This window comes from Arvicola amphibius, chromosome 11 (genome assembly GCF_903992535.2).
Source record: "Arvicola amphibius chromosome 11, mArvAmp1.2, whole genome shotgun sequence".
Lineage (NCBI taxonomy): Eukaryota > Metazoa > Chordata > Mammalia > Rodentia > Cricetidae > Arvicola > Arvicola amphibius.
Genome location: NC_052057.2, coordinates 99,339,418 through 99,362,010, shown reverse-complemented (window position 1 = coordinate 99,362,010; position 22,593 = coordinate 99,339,418). Strand labels below are relative to the sequence as shown.

Here is a 22,593-nt window from a genome sequence, read left to right as displayed (position 1 = left end):
AGGCTGGGGCGCCAGGCCACCAAGTTCTCATTGGCATGCTGTAGGAGGCAGCCTCTTGTGTCAAGGTTCACCGCCCAGAAGGTATTTTCGCTGGAGCCTGAGACCAGAGTTCAGCTCTGGCCTTGCCTCCTTCAGGGGGAGGAAGCCCCTAGATTTAGTTGAAGCACGAAATCCACTTCCAGAAATGAGGACTGAGCAACCAGTTCAGAACCTGCCTCTGAGCCTGCGCCCTGCACTGTGGTCTTCTAACACCCCCTTCTCTGGTTTGTCATTCCTTTTTGTTAGTCAGGAACCTTCTCTAGCTTGGAAACTCTCCACTCAGAGCCCTCAGAAACGACATCTGCCCTCCCACTGGACTCAGGGAGTTGGCAGGAGCCTGTCTGTCTTCTCTGGGCCCCAAGGCTGCCACAGTTGGAACTTCTTTGATCTGGCCACGCCAGGTTCACAGCCACCTACACTGAACATTCCTGCCAGCAGGTGGCAGTAGACCTCCACGGAGTTACCAGAGTCCGGCCCAGCACAGCTGTCAGGGCTGGCATGTGGTGGGGTTGGTGAGGGCTGGGAAGGACAGAAATGAATCACAGGGGCTTTGCCCATGAGGGAATCAGAGCGCTGGCAGAGACAGCTTAGCAGGCCATGTAGCAGGGTACAGAGAACTCGGATGTGGGGGGCAGAGTGGTATAGGGAAGAAGTCAAGACAGATGAATTGAGACCTCAGGGTGTATGTATGTGGGAGTCTGTGAGTAGGTCATAGATCTACCTCAGGTGTATTTCATATAAAGTCCACCTCGTGTTTTGTTCTTTAGATTTATTTCTTTTTTATGATGGTTTTGGCTTGCATATCTGTGCCCTAGCTTCAAGACTGGGTTTTTTTTTCTTTCAGTTTTGGGCATCAGGAGTCTTACTATGTAGGCAGGCTGCTTCAGACTCATGGAGATCCTCCTGCCTCTGCCTCTTGAGTGCTAGGATTAAAGGTGTGTATCACCGAGCTCCCCGGGGCTGGCCGTTTTATCCCAGAGTGGTTCTTAACCAGGCAGGTGACTGTAGCAGGTTGTAGAATGGAAAAAGCATAGCAGTTATCATCGCTAACGCTGAGTGCCTGCTTCCTTTGGCCAAGCATGGCTCCAGGAGCTCCCTCTATATGCCCAGTAAGCCACAAGCAGTCCTCCATGGAGGTATGGTTATAGCCCCATTTTACAGATCAGGAAATGAAGACATGAAGAAACAAATTCTTGGGCTGGAGAGATGGCTCAGAGGTGAAGAGCATTGCCTGCTCTTCCACAGGTCCTGAGTTCAATTCCCAGCAACCACATGGTGGCTCACAACCATTTGTAATGGGGTCTGGTGTCCTCTTCTGGCCTGCAGGCACACACACAGACAGAATATTGTATGCATAATAAATAAATAAATAAATAAATAAATAAATAAATAAATAGAAACAAACTCTTTCTCAGTGTCACGTGGAGGAGAGACAGAGTCCAGCTTAGCCCGGGCTTCTCTCATCAGATGAGGATGGTTGCACAGGGCCTGGTACTTCACACCAGGCCGCAGCTGTTCTGTCTGAGCAGCCCCTGTACCTGCAGTAGTTGGCAGTGGTGAGGTCACTTGTCACGTGGTCTGTTTAGTACTCTCATTCCCATCTTTCTGGCAGGTGCGGGCATGCAAGCGTGGCACATCTCCTCTTGGATCATGGGGCTGATGTCAATGCTCAGAATCGGCTGGGTGCCAGCGTGCTCACCGTGGCTTCTCGGGGCGGCCACCTGGGCGTGGTGAAGCTGTTGCTGGAGGCCGGCGCCATTGTGGATCATCACAGCCCGTCCAGCGAGTCACCAGCCACGGGAGGCAGCAAGGACGAGCTGCTGGGCATCACGGCCCTGATGGCTGCCATTCAGCACGGGCACGAGGCCGTGGTACGCCTCCTGATGGAGTGGGGTGCAGACCCCAACCACACAGCCCGGACCGTGGGCTGGAGCCCTCTGATGCTGGCGGCCCTCCTCGGGAAGCTCAGCGTGGCACAGCAGCTGGTTGAGAAGGGAGCCAGTCCCGACCACCTCAGTGTGCTGGAGAAGACGGCCTTCGAGGTTGCCCTTGACCGCAAGCACAGGGATCTGGCTGACTACCTGGACCCGCTGACCACTGTCAGGCCGAAAACAGGTCAGGCCAAAACACCCCATTCCTTCTGTGGCCTCACAGAGGAGTATTCAGGTGGCACGAGCCAGGGTTTGCCCAACCAAAAAAGTGCAGAAGTAGGAGTCTTGGCAGATAGGCCATGGACTTTGGGCTATATAATGCCTATGAGTGCCAGTGGCACACGGCCTTATATATTTCTCAGCGAGACCAGGAGCCTGTGACCTTGTAGAAAGAGGTCTTTTCTCCCTAAGTGTTGACTCTGATTTGGTGTTCCTGGGATCCATCTTGAACAGAGGACATCAAAGTTTTCTCTGTAAAAGGCCAGATCATGAGTACTCAGGTTTCCTGGGCTCGCCCGAGCGCTGGTTCCTGGCCCTTGTGAGAGTTAATGCCTTTGGGCAGGTTGGTCCCGAGCCTAGCTTTGTACCCCCTGTTCATGAATGGCGTGCTGGTCATCAAATCTCCAAGGACCAGTTCACTCAAAATTAGTACGGAGTAGCTCCCTTTTGAGTTTGGGGTTTTTCCTGGCATACTGTGTTTCTTTGCTCTGTGCCATTTTTAAGGCTGTTCTTAGTGACGCGCTTATAGACTACACTGCACTTTGGAACCTTGCTCAACAGTGTCACACACGACCTGAGCCCCCAGCGGAGCGGGAGACAAGTGGGGACTGTCCATCAGACCCAGCTTGAACTTCACTTTGCCCACTCAGGCTGTGTGGCCCCTGGCATGGCATTTGTGTCCCAGGGACCCTAGTGTCCTGTTGCATGACGTATGAGTGGGTACATTTCTCTTTGTGGCTTTGTGACAGCTGTGCACTGAAGTGTCTGTCCCAGTGCCGGGTGTGTAGCCTCCGGCAGTGGAAGTTCAGTCCCTTTACCAGTGTTTGTGGGATACCTGCTCAGTTCAGGCGCCCTTCAGAACAGCTGACACATGCCAGTGAACAGTTGAGACCAGGATCCCTACTCTGGGGGACTGTGGCTAAGAAACAGGAAAAATGATAGCAGTGTGGGAGAGACGCATCGTGAGTTAGAAGCAGCTGATGAGAAAGAGATGAGGAGAGCCAGTGTGGCAGAGCTGGGCTAATGTGAAGGGGTCTCCCAGGGAAGATAACCTTGAATGGACCTCAGGGGCCCAGCAAGTGTGCCAGCCTCAAGGAGTGGAGACTGCATGATCGTGAGTGTCATAACAAAAGCCCTTAACTCATCAGCTGTAGCCCCCGTTCTTCCTCGGAAATGCCAAAATCCACCCCAAGACCTTGGCCTCTCTGGGCTCTTTCTCACCCCAGAGCTTCCCAGTCACTGGGACATCCCTCTATCCTCCTGCTGTGTGGAGGTTGGGGCAGGCTTCTTCTACATGAGACATGGCAGGGTCCCTGGAACTACGCGGATGTGAACAATACCACTGAAGCCCAGACCAGCACCATGGACCATCAGCGCACCACAGATGCCCCAGCCTCGAGAGCCAGGCTCAACTGTCAGTGACTCATTGTGCCAGGTGGCTACTTAGCAACCAGCACTAAGATGGTTGACATTCCTGCCTCTCAAAGAGTCCTGCTATGGGAAGGCCCTGGGCCCCAACAAACCGGACTTGTGCTTAAAGGCACTTAAATTTTTACAAATTTTATATTATGTTTATGGGCGTGCTGCCTGCATGTGTGTCCATATACTACATACATGCATGGTGCCCTAGAAGGCCAGAAGAGGGCATCAGATCCCCTGCAACTAGAGTTACAGATGTTTGTGAGCCACCATCTGGCTGTTGGGCATCAAACCTGGGTCTTCTAGGAGAGTAGCCAGTACTTTTAACTACTGATATCTCTCTAGCCCCCAAAGATGCTTTTTTGAGAACTAACATGTGGTGTCACAGGCAAAATTAGCCCTACTGTCCTGTGACCCTGGCTATTCTTTCATGAGAGTCATGGAGTCACTGCATTGTGTGGCCTGGTTGGGATGCCTGCTGAGGGCCGGTTAGCACAGTGGCACTCTGAGTAGGATCCATGCTTCTGAAGCACCTCCCTCCTGTGCCAGTTGCTGGCCCTTGGGACACCCTGGTGGCATGGATATTGTCTCTATGCTGGTGACAACGGGACAACCTGTCTAGAAGTACACATTCTAATTCAAACGGAGCTCAGATTCCCTGCTCCTCCCAGGTGGCCCAGAGCCATGGCATCCCTCCTGGAGTTCAGGAAGGTGGCAGTGCCAGCCAGCATGCTGCCTGGCTTTAAGGAATGCCTGTTTGTGGACAAACTGCAGGGACCCTGGTGGGCCAGATGTGGCATTGGTGTGTGGGGGAAGGGGCTTGCATTGAGGAGTCTCAGCACCAGGTCAAGGGGTGGAGTCCAGGTGAGGGTGTCTGATGGATGATTGTCTAGGTAGCAGTCTACGGACTTGGCAGGGGCATTCCACTCAGGTCCCTAGAACTTGGGAAGAAAGAAAAGGGTTCTGGTGTCTTTTCTGGGGGCCATGGTCTTGACTTCCCAAGCTCAGCTGCCCAGTGTCACAGGGTCCTCTAACATTGTATGTAGTTCATTGTTAGATTTTGGAAGTTAAAGAAAAAAAATAGTTTCCTTTTCAAATTCTTATAGACTGGACTGTTTTTGAGACCACTGCTTTCTGATTAGCCTAGGTAAATCCATCCCAAAATCTCAGTGCCTAAATCTAATAGCTTTGTTGACTAGCAGTCAGGGCAATGGTCCATCCCTGAAGGCTGGTGGTGACAGCGGAACGGGAGGGCTGTCACATTGTCCACTGCCCTAGCCTCGGCCCCATGGCTTCTCATGGCCTGCTCTTTAGAAAGCTAGCCTGTCTCTCTGACCCGACAGATTTGCAGTTATAATTAGACTTCTCCTCCGTTAATTCTGAGATCTCTTTTTGCCCAGATGAGGAGAAGAGTCGGCCTGACATCTTCCATGCGCTGAAGATGGGTAAGTGCCTCAGAGAGGAGCTTTGGATTGCAGGGCCCTGACCTCTTCCCCTATCCATGGGCACAGGAATCTGGGAAAGAGATGCAGTTTGGGGTTTTTAACTTTTATGAGATTATAATTCACCCTTCCCAGGGCAGTGTGAGCCCTGGGGGCCTGTATTTATTAGCGTGTTCTACCCACAGATTCTAGAACATTCTCCCACAGCTAGAGGTGGAGCTGTACGCTGGCTTCTCTCTCTACTGGCCTCAGTTTTGTTATTGCAGAAGGGCTCTTTACCCAGAGTTTCTATGTGTATGAGAGAGGGTGTGTCACACACATGCCATGGCATCAGGTGGAGGGCAGAGGTCAGCTTTAAGTGTTGCTCATCTTCCACCTTCCTTCCGTCTACCGTGAGAGGGGGTTTGTTGATGCTCTGCTTCATATGCCAGGCCATGGGTCACCATGGGTCACCTGGACTCCTGCCGTTTGTAGGAAACTTTCAGCTGGTCAAGGAGATCGCCGATGAAGACCCTAACCACGTGAACCTGGTCAACGGGGACGGGGCGACCCCACTGATGTTGGCGGCCGTCACAGGGCAGCTGCCCCTGGTACAGCTGCTGGTGGAGAAGCAGGCAGACATGGACAAGCAGGACAGTGTGCACGGCTGGACGGCCCTCATGCAGGCCACCTACCACGGGTCTGTATCTCCCAGTCGCTCTGCCACGCCCTCCACGTGAGGCCTGCAGGAAAGGCGGAATGGGTGTGGACACAGTTCAGCCAACCTCCTGTTGCTGGCCTGCTGTGGAATTTCCCCGTGGCTGTCGAAACCCACGCAGCAGGCGCATCCTAGGCAGAAGGATACATTTCTCAAGTTTGTGTTCAGCTGATCAGTGGGATTGGTTCATTTGGAATTTTCACATGGCACTTCAGAGACCTCCATTAAGTGTCCCCTCTGTGATACGAACAGTGGTCACACCTGCCTGGGCTTTTTATGACCTTAGACACTGATAGTCATCTTGACCACCTTTAAAATAATGTGATCCCCCAGCCGGGCGGGCTCTCATCCTCCTGCAGTCCCCTCTGGGGACATCTGTAGCTGTTCAGTGTCCTGGCCCTGGCTCTCCTAAGGGGCTTTCCTCCTGCTGGGCTCATCCGGCCACAGCACACTCCTGCATTGGCTATCTTATCTGATAAGCTTAAAATCGCTGACCCTGCAGAAGGCTCTCCCTACAGAGAGGTAGACATGGTGACTTGAGCCCTTTAGGGCAGAGGTCCTGGTTTTTATCGTCATTAAGGAAGGGGCATTAGGACTGATACTAGGCACATTTGCCCCGGAACTGCTGAGCGATAGGCCATGATGGGCCAGGAGAACGATGGTGATTATCTGTGCCCTGCTTAAACATCGGAGGACTGTGTGCCAGGCGTGTGGTCTGGGGACACAGCCACACTTGTCCTGTCGCTTGGTGGCTTAGCCAATTTTGTGTCACTCTTAACAAAATGCCCGAGGCAGTTAATTTATGAAGAAAAAGGTTTATTTTGGCTCATGGTCTAGAGGTTGCTGTTCAAGTTGGAAGGGTCCCAAGGCTTCCAACCTCTAGCGAAAGTATCCATGGCATGGGCAGTGTCTTAGGGTTTCTGTTGCTGTGAAGACACACCAACTCTTTTTTTTCGAGACAGGGTCTCTGTGTAGCCTTGGTTGTCCTGGAACTCACTCTGTAGAGTAGGCTGGCCGCAAACTCACAGAGATCTGTCTGCCTCTGCCTCTGCCTCCGCCTCCCAAGTGCTGGGGATTAAAAGTGTGCGCGACCACCTGGCCTGACCACGGCAACTCTCACAAAGGAAAACACTTAATGGGGTGGCTTAGGTTCAGAGGTTCAGTCCGTTATCATTATGGTGGGGCATGGTGGCGGTGCAGACATGGTGCTGGAGAGGAGCTGAGAATTCGACATCTTTGATCTGCAGGCAACAGGAAGTGGTCTGAGACACTGGACGTGGATCGAGCATATATGAGACCTCAAAGCCCACACCCCAGTGACACACTTCCTCCAACAAGGCCACACCTACTCCAACAAACCACACCTTCTAATAGTGCCACTCCCCATGAACTATGGAGACCATTTGCATTCACACTACCGCAGGCAGGGAGCAGGTGTCCAGACAAGTGCTCAGTGCAGAGATCAGACTCCCCTTTGGGGCATAACCATGACCAGTAGGCCTCTCTAAGGCCCCACCTCTAACGGAGCACAGCACCTGCTGTGACCAGACCTTCACATATGAGCTGTAGGGTGATCAGGACCCACGTGAGAAAAGGGAGGCTAACTGCCTGCCCCTTTGCTCCCCAGAAACAAGGAAATTGTCAAGTATCTGCTCAATCAAGGGGCTGATGTTGCTCTGCGTGCCAAAAATGGGTACACGGCCTTCGACCTAGTGATGCTGCTGAATGATCCTGGTGAGTAAACCTGCAGACATTGCCCATCCTCCATGCCCTTCCTCGCCTGGGGACCAAACAGTGCCTCCCATAACTGTATGAGCCTATGCTGATACATTGTAGAGAAGCCAGTCTCAGGTGTCAGGGCACACCCCATCCCTTGGGACATCCTCTGCTAACCGCCTCCTGGCACCAGCCGCTGCGGAGTTGCAGGAGGAGAGAGGACAAACAAGGGCTTGTGGCTTTGCAGGCTGTTAGGATCTAGACCCATTCTGTGGTCACAGCCAGAAATGCTGAGTGACTTTGCAGGAAACATAAAGGGCCTTTGACAAAAAAAGTGGAGGAGGACCCCACTCTACTCCATGTGAGGGGCTGCAGGCCCAGGTCCTGCACTAGTCGGTCTACCTTATTTGCCTCTGGGTTGTCGATGGCCCTGCTACTCCCCTCAACCCCCCACCCTGCTCTGACTGGCCCTCTTCTAAGGCCTGGGGCTACCGAATAGGGGCTGGGTCTCTGGCATGTCGTTATCTTGATTATCCTGGAGGTTCAGTCTAGAGACAGAGGAGGTCAGAGGCCTCCTGAGCCAATGACTTTGAACCTGAGCTAGGATCCCAACCCCAAGTTGTAATAATGGAGGCTTTAAAAAAAAGCTACATTTGCTTGTGCATGTCATGGTGTATGTGTGGTCGGGATGATGGGCAGAAGCTAGTTTTCTCTTGCCACCATGTGGGCTTTCGGGATTGTATTCAGCATGTCAGGTTGGTAACAGGTGGTGTTGCCCTCTGGATCATCTGTACACCCTAGTCTCCCTCCCCCTTTGTTTCTCCTTCCAAGACAGGGTCTTACTGTTCATTCTAGGCTGGTCTTAAACTCAGCCTCCTGACGGGGCATGTGGGCATGTACCATACCCATTCTTAGTGTTTGGGGACTTTTTTAGCATTAAAAACATTTGTTGTATGTATAATTGGTTTGCTTACACGTATGTCTACGTAACAAATACATGCAGTGCCCATGAAGGGAACCCTGGAACTGGAGCTCCAGCCTGATATGAACCGCCATGTGGGTGCTGGCAACTAAACCCAGGTCCTCTGCAGGGGAGTAAAAGCTCTTAACTGCTAAGCCGTTTTTCTAACCCCTGGGTTTTTAAATGAAAATTTTGTTCAAAATTTCACTCAAACACTTGTCTGTTATCGAATGCTTAGAGAGTTGGTTGGTACTTTCTCTGTCTTCCTCATTTACTGCTGCATCCTACAGGGTCTGCAAAGGATGGGCAGGTAGAAGTGGCAGGGGAGTGCAGGTGGTCCCAGTACAGGACCTCCTCCTGGGGATCTGACCCATGCATCCCTTACTGTACATGGATGCCTTCTCTGGGTCAGGAGCTTGGAATGCTTTCTTCACGTTCTTGTCCAACGCTCTTCTAAAAAATAATAATAATAATAATAATAATAATAATAATAATAATAATAATAATAATAATTTAAAAATCCAGTTGAGGTCATAATAACTAAAAGTACATTTAATTTTTTTAAAAAATTTGCATTTATTTTATGCTGAATTTTTTCTGGTGCCAAAGGCTTTGTTTTGCAGTTTGCCCTGGGATGTAGTTTACCTCAGTGCAGGCCCCTCTTAAGGGACAGTGTGCTCCTTTTCCGTGAGGTCGTCTCAAGGAGGTAGGGGAGTTCACCTGGGGCTTAAAATGACCACAAGCTTAAGTTTGATGGTGCATCTTTTTTATTATTTAATTAGCATTTTTTCATTTATTTTACATACTGACCACAATTTCCCCTCCCCTGATTCCCATCTACCCTCCTCTCCATCCAATCCTCCTTCATTCAGAAAGGGTCAGGCCTATGGCTTTGAACAAAGCATGGGACATCAAATTGAAGTAGGACCGAGCACCTTCCCCTGCATCAAGGCTGGACGAGGTCATCCAGCATGGGGAATAGGTTTCCAAAAGTCAGCTAAGTTGCAGGGACCGGTCCTTATCTCACTGCTAGGAGCCTTATAAAGAGACCAACCTATGCAACTGTCACACACATGCAGAGGGCCTAAGTCAGTCCTAGGCAGGCTCCCTGACTGTTGGTCCCGAGTCCATGAGCTCCTGTGAGCTCCGGTCAGCTGCCTCTCTGGTTCCCTTACTTAGGTGCTCTGCTCACCTGGAAATGCTCAGTGACTGGAGAATCAACATCTAAATTTTAAGTTCAGTATCACCCTCTGCGTGCAAAAAAAAAAAAAAAGGCACTGTTTTGGAGACCACTGATGCAGCGCCACCTTACTGTTTGTCCTGGGCTTTCCCACCAATCTCCAATTGCACTGCTTGAATGGCACACACTGATTCTTTAAAGACTTCCTCTGGATACTTGGTGGCTTTTTAGATGTTCGTACCTCTGATGGTGCGGGCAGTTTCACAGGGATCCAAGTGAACATGAAGATTTGAACCTCTTGGTTTGCATGGTTTTGTAGGTTTTCTGGGTCGATAGAATAGCAAGCCGTTTCCATAGGTTGCCCTAGGCGCTTGCAGGAAGTGATAACATGGTGTAAAGCCCTCTTAGGTGCATCCTGCACTCCCTAGGAATCCCCTTGAAATCCTCAAGACATGTTTATGTGCTGGGGGTCAGTGCCACCTCCTTATGAACCACACAGGGGGACTGTGTAATTTACCTGCCATTACCCAGAACAGGACAGAGACAGACTAGGAACTATGGTAGTCTGGCTGAGATCCTGTGCTTTTCAACACCCAGTCTCCTGATTCTGAGAAGGGCAGGGTTCCTATGAGAACAGCAAATGGACAGGTGAGGAGGTTGAGCTGTGGCCTCAAGGGTTATGCTGGCCCTGGTGCTGCAGGACTGAGTTCTAAGTCTGAATAGGGTTGATTCGGGTCCTTCCCCAGGGCCAGGAATATGTATTCACAGGTCAAACACTGTTTTTTTTGTGCCCATAGACACTGAACTTGTTCGACTGCTGGCATCTGTGTGCATGCAAGTGAATAAGGACCGAGGCCGGCCCAGCCACAGGCCCCCACTGCCCCACTCAAAGGCCAGGCAACCCTGGAGCGTCCCCATGCTGCCGGATGACAAGGGAGGCCTGAAGGTTGGCCTTCCTCTTTGAAAGGGCTAGGGAAGAATTTGGCGAGCAGCGTGATATTTAAGGAAGGGTGCTGTGGTTGATTGGCAGTGCCTGCCTGGCACCTAGGAAGGGGGAAGCTGTATGGAGTAGGACCCTTGTCCCTGGGCCTGTTCTTTTGTCCCTTCAGCTACTTCCATCTCTTCCCTCCCACACAGTCGTGGTGGAGCCGGATGTCCAACAGGTTCCGAAAGCTGAAACTTATGCAGACCCTGCCACGTGGGCTGGCTGCCAACCAACCTTTGCCTTTCTCTGATGAGCCTGAGCTGGCACTAGACTCGACCATGCGGGCACACCCCCAGGACAGGACTAGCCACCCTGGGCCACCGGAAGCAGCCCATGCGACCAGAGACAGTGGTGAGAAGGGCTGCACCTGGGGTAGTTGTCAGCAGAGGCACCAAGTTCCAGGCCCCACCCCCGAACTGCTGACCATAAGATGGTGTGGGGATGAGACACAGGAGCAGTGGCCGGTCTGGAAGACACTAGAAGCAGATAGACACTATGCGGGATGTAATAAAGTGGGGAGCAGTAACCAGCACCGGGGCCCTGTGTTCTGGTTCTTCACTCCCCACTAAGGGACCAGAGGCCAGGCACTGCCTCTCTTGCCTTTGATGCTCGGTGCCTGCACAGTGTGATTGGCTTGTGGTGCTATGCATCGAAATGCAATGAGTCCCTGCAGTGAGCTAGTGAGCTACACAGCACCAGGGGCATTCAACAGACTGCACGACCTCACCAGGTTGCCGAAGGATATTTCCACACTGGAAAAAAAATGGACTGGATAAGATCCCTCTGGCAATCAGATTCCATCTGGGTTGACTCCTTTGGCATCTCTGTTAGAGACAGACCTTTGAGTGGGCATGTCGCTGTCTGACCCAGCATGGCAGCGGCTTCTGGAGAGGCTGAAAACATCCTCTGAGATGCCTTTAAATGCCTTCCATCTGTTAGTATATTGAACACCAATTGCTATTAAATATTTAAGCCCCCGGGAGAGCTGGATTTCCAGGACGTGGGGCCCCCAGTGCTACTCTGCAGGCTGTGGTCACGGGGAGGGACATTTCAGGAAGCTTCTGTTTGTTTTACAGGTCCTGGGAGCCCGAGAAGGGAGAAGGAAGATGTGTTACTGACAACCATGGTGAGTTGGGTACCCAGAGAGGCAGTGTTTGGCCTGTGGTCCCTTAGTGGGGCATGACGGACAAGAGTACTACGTGCTCCTGTGCTGGTTACTGCTGCCCCCTCTGTTAGCACTCGGCATGGTGGGTGCCAGTCTCTGGCTGGCTGATAGGAGGAGGGTGTGAGTGTTTGCCCCCAAGGCATCCACAGGTAGATGGACGATCAGAATGGGCACCAATGAATGAAGACTGGCTCCGAGGGGTCAGAACAGATGCCAGTCCTGAACTTTGAACGAGATCTTGTGAGCGCATGGGATCTCATGTAATCCAAGCTGGTCTCGCACTCACTGTGTGACCAAGGGTGGCTTAACTTCAGACCTCCCCCCACAACACAAACACCCTGCACCTCTGTCTCCTGAGTTCTAGGATTAGGGGAATCCATCATGCCAAGTTACACAGTACCTGGGCCTTGTGCAATAGGGAAACACGCTTCCAGTGGAGACGCATCCCCAGATCTTGATGGCCAAATCCAAGTCCTGTCCGTGTTATAGGGACTAGAGGGCACAGACTGATGGCCAGCATTCGTCAGGAAGACTCGCCATCCTGGTTAAATGGGCGAGCAGATGAAGGGTGTTTCTAATCTAGGAGAGGCCTCAGTTTCCTGATCTGTAAACTTAGAATTAGGCTAAGCTAAGAGTATCAAATAGTCCTGAGGTGATAGTGGTACAAATAAGACAGCAACTTACTCCGTGGAGCTGGGAACCCAAATTCCTCTGTTCCCAGTTCGCAGTGCACGGCTGGTCATCTGTTACCAAGGCTACCTCACAGTCCAAGACAGCTTCCAGAGCTCTGGCCATTACAACCTGTGTTAGACTTTCTACTGCTAAAATACAATCTTCTCAGTACAACTGAAAAGGAAGAAAGATTTGGAGGGCTTGTAGCTCCGGGGGTTTCCATCTGTGATCTCTCGGTTCTGTGGCCGAGGCTGTGTGGGGACTCTGAACATCATGGTAAAGGAAAACCATTCAGCTCATGATGTGAGGAAGAGGGCGTGGATCCCGCATGTCCCTTCTGCTCACGGCAGAGGGGTTACAGCTTAGTCATGTGGGCACAGCACGCTGCAGAAGGCTGGCCCGTGAAGTCTGTTCCAGGTGGTCAGTCCCTATGAAACGCCAGTGGTGCCCTTGCTGAAGAGATGTGGAAGGAGAATTCCTGCAGAAAAGCTGCACACTCTAACTTAGGTGATTGTCATCACAGTGGTAGCTTGTAAATGAGATCGTTCCCCCAGGAGGCTCAGCCTAGTGCTTGGCTCAGAATAAGCACTGTGTGACCTTGACTGTGTTATCTCTCCTGTCTTGCTGTTGTCTGGGCTAAAAGTCTCTCCAGGTTAGAGCACCTTGGCACCAAGAGCCCAATTCCAATTCTGGCCAGCAGGGGGAAGTATTGTCAAGGACAGGCAAGCCTGAGCTACTTGCCTGCCAAGGGACAGGGCCAGAGCTGCAGAGCACAGAGTGGTCCTGGCCCTTGCCCACCTTCTACCTGGCTACCAGGTGTAATTGATGACACTCAGGATTATCAAGATTACACATCCAGAGAGAGTCATGGTGGCATTTTTTGGTTTTCATCCCTTGTGTGTTTTTCTTAAGCCGTTTTAGAATTTAAGATGGTGGAATCATGTTCTATTAATAACAGCAAATACTTTAGCACTTCCTAAATGCTCGTCTCTTTACTCAACCTTCCCAGAGCCGCACAAGACTGGTGGTATTACAATTTCCACCTAATTTATTAACAATTTACCATGATCTTTTCCACGTCATTAGAACCTTGTTTAGCCACATCATGTTTAATAGCCGTGTGACAGGACAGTCCATCACAGAATGACTTCACCCGAAGCAGACCCATGGGGGTTGGGGGGTGGGGTGGTCTGTAGCTCTTTGTAATTCTAACAGCTCTGCTGAACATCCTTGTACTACTATCTCCTTCCTAATTATTCCTCAGGCAAAGATTGTGAAAGTCATTGGCTTCCAGAAGGGTTGCAGCAACTTCACCCAAGGAGTGGAAGTACCCATCTGTGGTGGGCTGGCTGCCCTGAGTATCTAACCCAGTTCCCCTCAGGTAGAGGCCAGAGAGGGCAACACCCATTCACCGACTGGCAGAGAGACAGCTTAGCCAGTGAGGGAGGCCTAGGGGCCTGCCCTCAGCCCAGGCATTCTTCTGCCTCACTGCTTGTGGGCACCAGAGGGAGTGTGCACACTTGGTGGCCCATGGTGGGTGGCTGCTGGCCCATGACTCTGCTGGCTCCAGGGTGGATATTTGCAGCCACTGGTATAAAGATGCCTGCCTGCCTGCCTGCCTGCCTGCCCTTCCCCAGGCAGGGCTAGCTATGGGGTGTCTGTCCCCATAGAGGACATCTGGCACCATGTTCAGTCTGTTCTTAACTACCGTGAGTGTAGTCATGGGAATGCTGCTGCAGATGTCCAGCCGTCAGAGCTGTGGTGTGGGTTTATACCGACCCCAGCACAGATTCACAGTGCGAAGCTAAAATCTCAGTGCTGGAAGCATGGGCAGGGTGTGGCTGGGCTTGGATCCCTCGGCCTCTGCCCCTTATGCCTTCATTCCAGCCTGGCACATGCAGGTTCTGCAGCACTGCACCCTCCTCCTGCACCCCAGGGCTGCAGGCTTGCCTACATCATGTCCAGCCTATATCTGGAATGTGCTTTGCTTCCCTGCGCTGTCCATTGGGCTCAGTTCTCTGCCACTGCAGAGTGGTCCCCCATCTCCTCTGCCCCCCACTCTAGTGTCTCTTTATCTCTCTGATTCTCTGTCCCCTGTCCATGCCCTCATCTTACCACAGTGCCCTGGGTTACTGGGAGGAGAGCTGTAATGCTCTCCAGGCTCCTGTTTCCAGTGGAGAAGTGGGCAGGGGTGCCGTCCTCTACAGTGTTGGAAAACTGGATCCTTCCCCCAGTGTGGGAGCTTCCTGGGCCCAGCTAATCCTGGCTCATCTTTTTCAGCTACGGAATGGAGCTCCCTTCCCCCGGCTCCCCAGTGACAAGCTGAAGGCCGTCATCCCACCCTTCCTGCCCCCATCCAGCTTTGAACTGTGGAGCTCGGACAGGTCCCGCACATGTCACAACGGGAAAGCAGACCCCACAAAGACCGTGCTGCCCCCAAGAGCCAGCAGGGCCCACCCTGTGGGCTGCGCGGGCACAGACACTGTAAGTGATCTAGTGGCTGGGCTGTGACACTGCTCACAGAGGTCCAGATGTGTGGCAAGCAGAGGGACCGCAGATTAGGGTCCCAGGTCACAGCTGCTCTGTTCTTTAAAGTGAGCCATGTCCTTTAGTCTAGGTAAATCCTACCAAAGAGTTAAACACGTGGAAGCTTATAGTGTTGCAAGGGTTGTGTCTGGATCCTCTGTCCTCTCTGGGGAACGCAGTTTGAAGATCTACGCTAGCTTTCCAACCTCTCTTCCAGCTGCTGAGGCAAGGGAGGTGACTTGGGAAATGACTTTCTATGGCTGGCCTGCTGGGGGTGGGTTAAAAATCAGTTGTGGCTTCTAAGGAACTCTATAGTGCTGCTCAGGGCTATGACCAAAAGCACATGCCAGAGGGCCACTGTGTGCACTCTCGGTGATTCTGTGTGTGGAGACTCCTGTCTCTTTGCCCACAGTGCTCTCTAGCCTGGAGCTGCCCATCGTGGACCTTGTCAGCAGGGCCAGGTGGTCTTTGGCTGTTGTAGACTGTCTACACTGTGGTTGCAGAAAGTGGGTAAATCATAGATGAGGATTTAGGACAGGCCCTGCTGCTTTGGTGACTGCATATATCTGGGACTTCCCCTGAATCTGTATGACAAGACTGTCCCAGTGCTGAGCTCTCAGGTCCTAGCAGAGACAGGGATGCTGATGTGTTGGGTGTATGCAGTGAGGTGGGACTGTCAGTCAGCACATTCCCTAAGATCTCTTCCCATGGCTACCCTTTCTGGGAAATGCCCCTAACCCCAGGGGCCTGGATATCAACACTGATGCTGCATCCCCTCAGCATGGTGTTCACCGACTCCATGAAACATAGAGCCTACAAGGGGTGTCTGAGTACCCAGAAGATGAGTATGTGTTGTGGGGGCTGGGTGGGCAGCCAGGAAGTCCTCCAGGAGCCCCAGGCAGAGGGAGAGCACAGATGTGAGGCCTCACTGCGCTGTGTGGGTAGGGCTGTGCCCCTGCTGACACTTGGAGGGGCAATTCTGCCCAGTAAAGTAACACTTACATAGACTCTTCAGGGCATACCCTGTCCTGTGGCTGCTATATCTCTTCAGCCCCTGCCTCTGAGGTCTCTGCTTCTTTGGTAAGAATTCCCTATGTTACAATGAGGCCTGAGATTATACTTAGGGAGTATCTGGGTGACCCAGGAAGGTTCCTGTTCTATTCTGTTCTGTTCTGCTCTGATTTTGTTTATTTTTATCTTATGTTTAGGAGTGCTTCTAGTATGCCCAGGCCAGGACTGAGGACAGGCCGTAGAGAAGGGGCAGGTCTGAGTGGCCAGCAGGCCATTGCGGATCAACAGAGTGGGAGGTTAGAGTAAGCTTGCACTCAGTTTGTGGTCAGGCTCTTTGGATGTCCAGGGTGCTGGGGCAGGAACAGCGGCACGACAGGAGCCTTTGAGTCCAAAGGACGAGGTGTCATGATAAAGAGTGAGGGAGATGGTTGGTGGAGGGCCTGGAGGCAAAGGGGCTTCCCAGCAGGCGAGGAAGTCTGTGCCACAGCGGGGAGCAGGTCCTCCTGGAGGGGACGTGGTCAGAACACTGGCATGTGGTGGAACTGGCCTCCTGGAAGGGAGTTGGAGGATGTATTTAGGAGTTGTTTTAGTTGGAGGGAATGTTTCAGCAGGAGAGGTAGCATGACAGAGGGAAGCTGGACCCAGGGAGACCTATCTTGGATATACTATGACTTTCAGTGAGTGGGCTCCTTCACACTGCCTGTAGGGCAGTTGATGAGACTGAAGTCGAGTGGCCAGTGCTGGGCTCAGCCTGAGTTAATGGGTTGTTAGCAGTGGGAACAAGCTCTTTCCATGGGGGAGGGACCCTGGTGGGCACGGCATGCGTGCATACTCTGCTGCTGTACAGGAAGAAAGGCCCAGCCCTAACTGGTCTCACCTTGCATTTGCAGGCTGCTGGCAGGCCAGTGAAATTCCCCAGCATCTCCCGAAGCCCCACCTCCCCTGCCAGCTCTGGGAGCTTCAACCATTCACCTCATTCCTCAGGAGGTGCCAGTGGCATTGGGGGCATGAGCAGACTGGGTGGGGAGCTGCATAACCGCTCAGGTGAGTAGCCACAGACCACTCAGGGAACTGGCATGGTCCCTGGCCAGGATACCAACTGGCTCTGAGCTCCATCTACACTCAACACCAGAAATGGCTGCACTCCAGCCCACTTCTTGGTGTGGCTGGAGAACTTTCGATGAACTAACAATTCAGGGTTGCTTTCACTCATTTTCCCGAGATGAAGCCGGATGGAGAAGGAAGAAGTCAAGTCCATACTGTTCTTACTTGTAAAAACGTTATAAAAAATGGAGAAACATGCCAAGGGCTTTCTGGGTGCAAACTTCTTGAAGGCTGAGCCTCAGGGGACTTCTGTTCTACCATCCATCAAACAGACAAGGATACCCAAGTGCCGAGTGGGAAAGAGACATACCCAGACTTACCCAGCAAGCTGGGGACAAGGAAATGTCAAAGCAGGGGACCCCAGAGTTCTAAGCCACAGCATACTTCCAAGTCCTCCCCAGAGATCTTAAGGACTAGCCAAAGCCAGCTCTTTGACAGGGACCCACCGTGGCAGGCCACTGCATAAGGCATGTATGTATCTGGCAGAAAAAAAGCTCAAAGACCAGATGAGCCAAAAGACAAGAAAGATGGGGGATAGGGAACATAAGCTCACCCACAACGGCTCACTCATCACCAACATTTTTGCTGTAACTTTGCAGTGTTTTATTTTGTATATATTATGAATATTTATAGCCAGAATGGTTTATTGGACACTGTGCCAGGCACGATGCTGAGCCATTTAAATGGTCCCTGAACAATTCGTTTATGTTATCCTCTGCATATTACAGGTGAGGGAGCCAGGGTTCCAGTGACCCACCTGAGGCTGTATACCTCTGAGGTGAACGCAGGCCGTCTGCTGCAGAGCTCTGAGAAGTTGGGGGGGATGTTGGGGGGCATCTTCTGTGTCCAACACTGTTCGAAACCAGTGTTTCAGGGATGTGCGCAAGTCTGCTGCTGCTCTTCCGTGCTCTCCACCCTGCACTCAGAGCTTGGTGTGGCCACTGCTTAGTGAACTCTGTCCTATAGTCCTGCTCATGCAAATACACCCGAAATTTAAAAATAATTAATTTATTTTGTGGTGTGACTTTGTGTATGTGTGTGTGTGTGTGTGTGTGTGTGTGTGCGCGCTCGTGTGCACGCGCATGTGCGTGCACATGCCATAACAGGAGAGTGGGGGTCAGAGAACAGTTTACAGGAGTCCGTTCTCTCCTTCCACCCTATAGGTCCCGGGGATTTCCCTGAGGTCTTTAGGCTTGGCAGGTGCCTCTAGCCAGTGAGTCATCTTGCTGGCCCCCAGGTGATACTTTCAGGCCTATGCACTGGTCTCTGTTGCCTAAACTCCATAGCTGCACCATCAGTTTGCCTTTTAAAAAAGTTAGTGTAGTTAGTTTGTTGCCAACAAGCTCTCTTCTATTCCATCACTCACACTCTCTTCTTTTTTTTTTCCATGACGTTGGCAATCACTAAGTTGCTCAGGCAGGCCTTGAACTTGCAGTCCTCCCAGTAGCTTCAGTGCCAGGCCTGCACCACTAGACCCAGCTAGTTAGTCTGCCCTATCTTCCAGTGCTGCCAGGGGCTCCTGGCAGGGAGTAACCAACAACAATGCTCCATGAGCTCCTGTTGCCAGTGGCTTCCTGGGAACAGCCCCAGGAATTAAGTGTCTCTGTGTGTCCATCCCAACCCCTCTCCATGGAAGCTGAGAGGGAAAATTGCTATTAGGATGCCATTAGAAGCCGAGCTCTCAGAGTTCTGTGGGGTTAGGGATTTATTCATGCCGGCCCTGGGACGGGCAACAGCAAGCTGGCTCTTGCACACCCTGCTGTTAACCATGACAGCGGCACCACCACCCCCAGCCCCTTTGAGCCCTTGTGTAGAACTCTTCCCAGCCTGAGCCTTGAGACAGCTCACAATCCACCATGAGGCAGGAAGGACTCTTGCCACGGTGCTCACTCCTGTCTCTGTCTCCTCAGGTGGCAGCGTAGACAGTGTCTTGTCCCAGATCGCTGCTCAGAGGAAAAAGGCAGCTGGATTGTCTGATCAGAAGCCTAGCCAGCGGTCCAGTCCCGTGGGGCCAGCGCCAGGTTCCAGCCCGCCTGAGCTTCCAGCTTCCCTCATGGGCAGTGGTGGCGGCTCTTCCAGTGGAACTTCCAGCAGCAAGGTGCTTGTTCTCCTGTGACCCACATGTGGAACTGGGGTGTGGGGTCGGAGGGAGCCTCGGGGTACTGCAGTCATGGCCACTCCTAAGCTTCCTGCAGAGGTCTGTATCTGCCCCCTGCAGGCCTGTGTTCACCTCACATCTTCTTCAGTGGGGATAGGGGTGCGCCTTGCACACACTGTTCACTGTGGAGAGCAGAGGGTCAACAGGGCCGGCACAGCCTGCTGCACTAACCCTCAGCTCGCTGAGCTACATCCCAGCTCCTAGGTTCGCGTCTCAGCAGAAGTGTGAGAAATGTCTGTTTCTGCCCAGCTGTTACTGGCTCCACAACTTTCCCTTATCCCAAGTCTTTCTCAGCAAATCCTCAACATTTAAGTTCCTTTTATAATTTGGTTCCGGAAGTTTCTCCCTAACACATGAACTTGTTTCTGTTACGTTCAGAATTATTTATGTGAAGGACCTGTATAATTACGTTTATTTTAGAGTTCAGCTATAGACCAAAAAGTTCCTCCTGATATTTTGATGCATTTTCTTTATCAGACACAGAAAGTTATATAACTAGTGTATTTCTCTTTTCGCATTTTCTACTTGGTTACTCACAACTACTCATCAAAATAAGTCTGCTAGCTGAGGGCTTTTGAGATAGTTTTCTCCTTTGTTGTCTAAATGTTCTCTTCTATCCTGATGGGTTTTATTAACAGTGTTGGATATCACTTAGCTTTCTGTCGTTGCTGTTGGAAATAGGCATGTAAGCTGTTAACTGTTACCTTGCATGGCCGTATCTGTCAACTCTAACAACATACAAGTATGTTCTGATGAAAAGAAATCAGCTGTCATGCGCTGTACCCCAGGAGCAGTCATCAGGAGAACGACCCAGCTCCGAGTGTCCTGACACTTGGTGTAGTAACGACTTCCACCCTGGCCTCCTGCCCTTGGCTCCCAGAGTGAGGACTGGGGAGTCCGTTTCAGCCAGGGCTCTTAGAGACCGCTGCCCTGATTGGAGGACACAGAAATGGTCTCCTGTTGCTCTTCAGTGGCTCCCTTAGGAAGAGGAGAAGTTGGGCTTCAGCACTGGGGCCCCTAGATCTGGACTCTGTACTTTGAAGCAGGAGGCTCGCTGCTCTGGTGACATAGGCATGGGACTGGCTCCTGGCTGGTTCCCTGATCATGGCCAGGGTGAGAGGAAGTCTGCCCCTCGTCCACTATAAAGCTAAGGGTCATGCTTGGAGCATCCATGATCAGTCACAGCTGAATCTGAACATTGGTCCTGACCCATTATTAGATGTTTTCTTGTTTTAACTTTTTAGTCACTTGAGGGTTTTCTAGGAATCTTCCTATTACTGATACGTAGCTCGGCTTTGCTGTACTTCTGCTCCCCTCCTGTATGCGTGCCAAGGTCTGTCTTATGCCTTGGAGTGTGATCTGTCTTGGTGAGAGTCCCATAGCCACATAAGAAGATGTGTATTCTCTTGCTGTCTCTGGGAAGGGGGACTCTGTGAATGTGTCTGGTGTGGTTGGCTGGTAGCATGGTTCGTGTGCTCTCTATCCTGATTCCCCAACTACTCCATCAGTTCCCCAGAGGAGTGGTAACATCTGTAATTACAACGGGGGGGGGGCAGTTACTCTCTTTTTAGATCTATCGTTTTCTGCCTCACTTACTTTAAAGTTCTACACACATTTATTTGGGACTATTTGTTTTTGAGGGAGGAGCTCACTCTGTAGACCAGACTGACCTCAAACCAAGCACTTCTCTGATGGGGAACAAGGATGCTGCACACCCTAGGATGCTGTCACACCAAGGGTGCCTACAGCTGACAACCTGTACCACAGGGGAAGAAAAAGCAACAGAATAGAAAGGAAGAACTCAAACTTCCTCTGCCCTTAGGCAGTGTGCCCGACCATATAGGAGACTATAAGGAATCTGTGCAGATGCCCAGGGCTAATAAACCAGTTTAGCAAGCTCAGAATAGGAGGCCAAGGCTGAGCTGCAGTCCACAGAATACAAGAGTACTGCAGTTCATAGAATAAAAGGGTAATAGATGAGGTCAGTTGCATTTCTTTATGCTAGTAGTATACTAATAGTAAAGAATTAGAATATTACAAAAAACCTCAATTTATTTTGTGTGTATGAGCTTTTTGTGTGCATCTGTGTATCTCTGTACCATGTGTGTTTACAGGTATCCACAGGAATCAGAAAAGGATTTGGATACCCTGGAACTGGAGTTACCAATGGGTCTGAGCTGCCATGTGGGTGCTGGGAACTGAACCTCTGTGCAAGAGCAACAAGTGCTCTTAACCACTGAGCCATCTCTCCAGCCCCAACAATTAGACTTTTTAATTTGACATTTTATAAGTATCATTTACATAAGATTATATGAAAATGAAATGTATTTAAATTTAGTAAAATGTGTAGAATCTGTAGGTTGAAAACTGTGGAGCACTGTTGAATCTAAGGGGCTTAACTCCATGAGAAGATGGGAGGCTCAGTAGTGTTTAGATACAAACCCTACCCCTCCTGGCACCCAAGCCAAGTCTTCCTGATCTTGTTGCTGCTCTGCATCTCTGATCTGTGTTACAGGCATTCCAGTCCAAGTTAGATGTACTGTTGAGTAGGTACCACTGTGTTCCAAGATACAGCATCCATTCTCATCCTCTCCAGCTACCGGTGATGGCTTCAATTTTTGTTTTATGCCCTGTGCAGAAACTGGACCCCAGCAAACGGCCTCCATCTGGAACGTCTGCTGCCTCTAAAAGCACGTCCCCTACCCTCACGCCCTCGCCCTCTCCCAAAGGCCAAGCTGCAGAATCCTCGGTGTCCTCCTCGTCCTCCCATCGGCAGTCCAAGAGCAGTGGGGGCTCCAGCAGTGGCACCATCACAGACGAGGGTGAGTCCCCAGAGGTCCCAGTCCACACCTGCTCCTCCACCGCGGTGACCTGGCAGCACAGAGCCATGCGGTTCCAGCCAGGATCTTACATCTCTTCCCTTCCCCGGTTGTGAGTGCGCTCAATGAGATTTGAGTATAGGCTGTTGTGCTGATATGCACAGACACCTGTAGAAGGCCCTTCTAAACCCAATTGCTCCATCTCTCTCTGCACTAGACAAGTTAGTATCCTACAGTTGCTAGTGGGTGGGGGAGGCTCTATTCAAACCAGCTTAAGAAAAAACACATTAATTGGTTCATCTGATGGAGATGTTTGGAGCAAGCTTCAGGTGAGTGTGGACCCAGGGGCTTTGGGAATGCTTTCTCCAGATCTCGGCAGACCTGGAAGTCCTTGAAGTGGGTAGCTTCAAGCTTTTTTCTTCTTCACCACCCAGCTGAAGGAGCAGTAAATAGTCTATCAGTGGGTGAACTCACTACCTCAGGACCTTTGCACCTGCTGCTCACGCTCCCTGGATGCTGCCCAGTGCTCTGCCTTCAGATATCTGCATA

The 22,593-nt window shown here is 51.4% G+C and overlaps 1 protein-coding gene across 2 annotated transcripts in view; it reads left to right on the top strand.

Annotated features, from left to right (window-relative positions):
- Positions 1–22,593, top strand: part of Anks6 (ankyrin repeat and sterile alpha motif domain containing 6) — a 36,654-nt gene that overhangs the window by 5,541 nt on the left and 8,520 nt on the right. The window contains exons 2-12 of one of the 2 annotated variants that reach the window (XM_038348021.1): positions 1,652–2,154; positions 5,009–5,053; positions 5,525–5,729; positions 7,375–7,481; positions 10,402–10,550; positions 10,742–10,940; positions 11,666–11,715; positions 14,707–14,910; positions 16,854–17,007; positions 18,978–19,165; positions 21,864–22,047. In XM_038348021.1, the coding sequence (XP_038203949.1) occupies positions 1,652–2,154; positions 5,009–5,053; positions 5,525–5,729; positions 7,375–7,481; positions 10,402–10,550; positions 10,742–10,940; positions 11,666–11,715; positions 14,707–14,910; positions 16,854–17,007; positions 18,978–19,165; positions 21,864–22,047 (1,988 nt within the window). The remainder of the gene's footprint in view (positions 1–1,651; positions 2,155–5,008; positions 5,054–5,524; positions 5,730–7,374; positions 7,482–10,401; positions 10,551–10,741; positions 10,941–11,665; positions 11,716–14,706; positions 14,911–16,853; positions 17,008–18,977; positions 19,166–21,863; positions 22,048–22,593) is intronic. The other variant, XM_038348022.1, reaches the window with a different exon arrangement.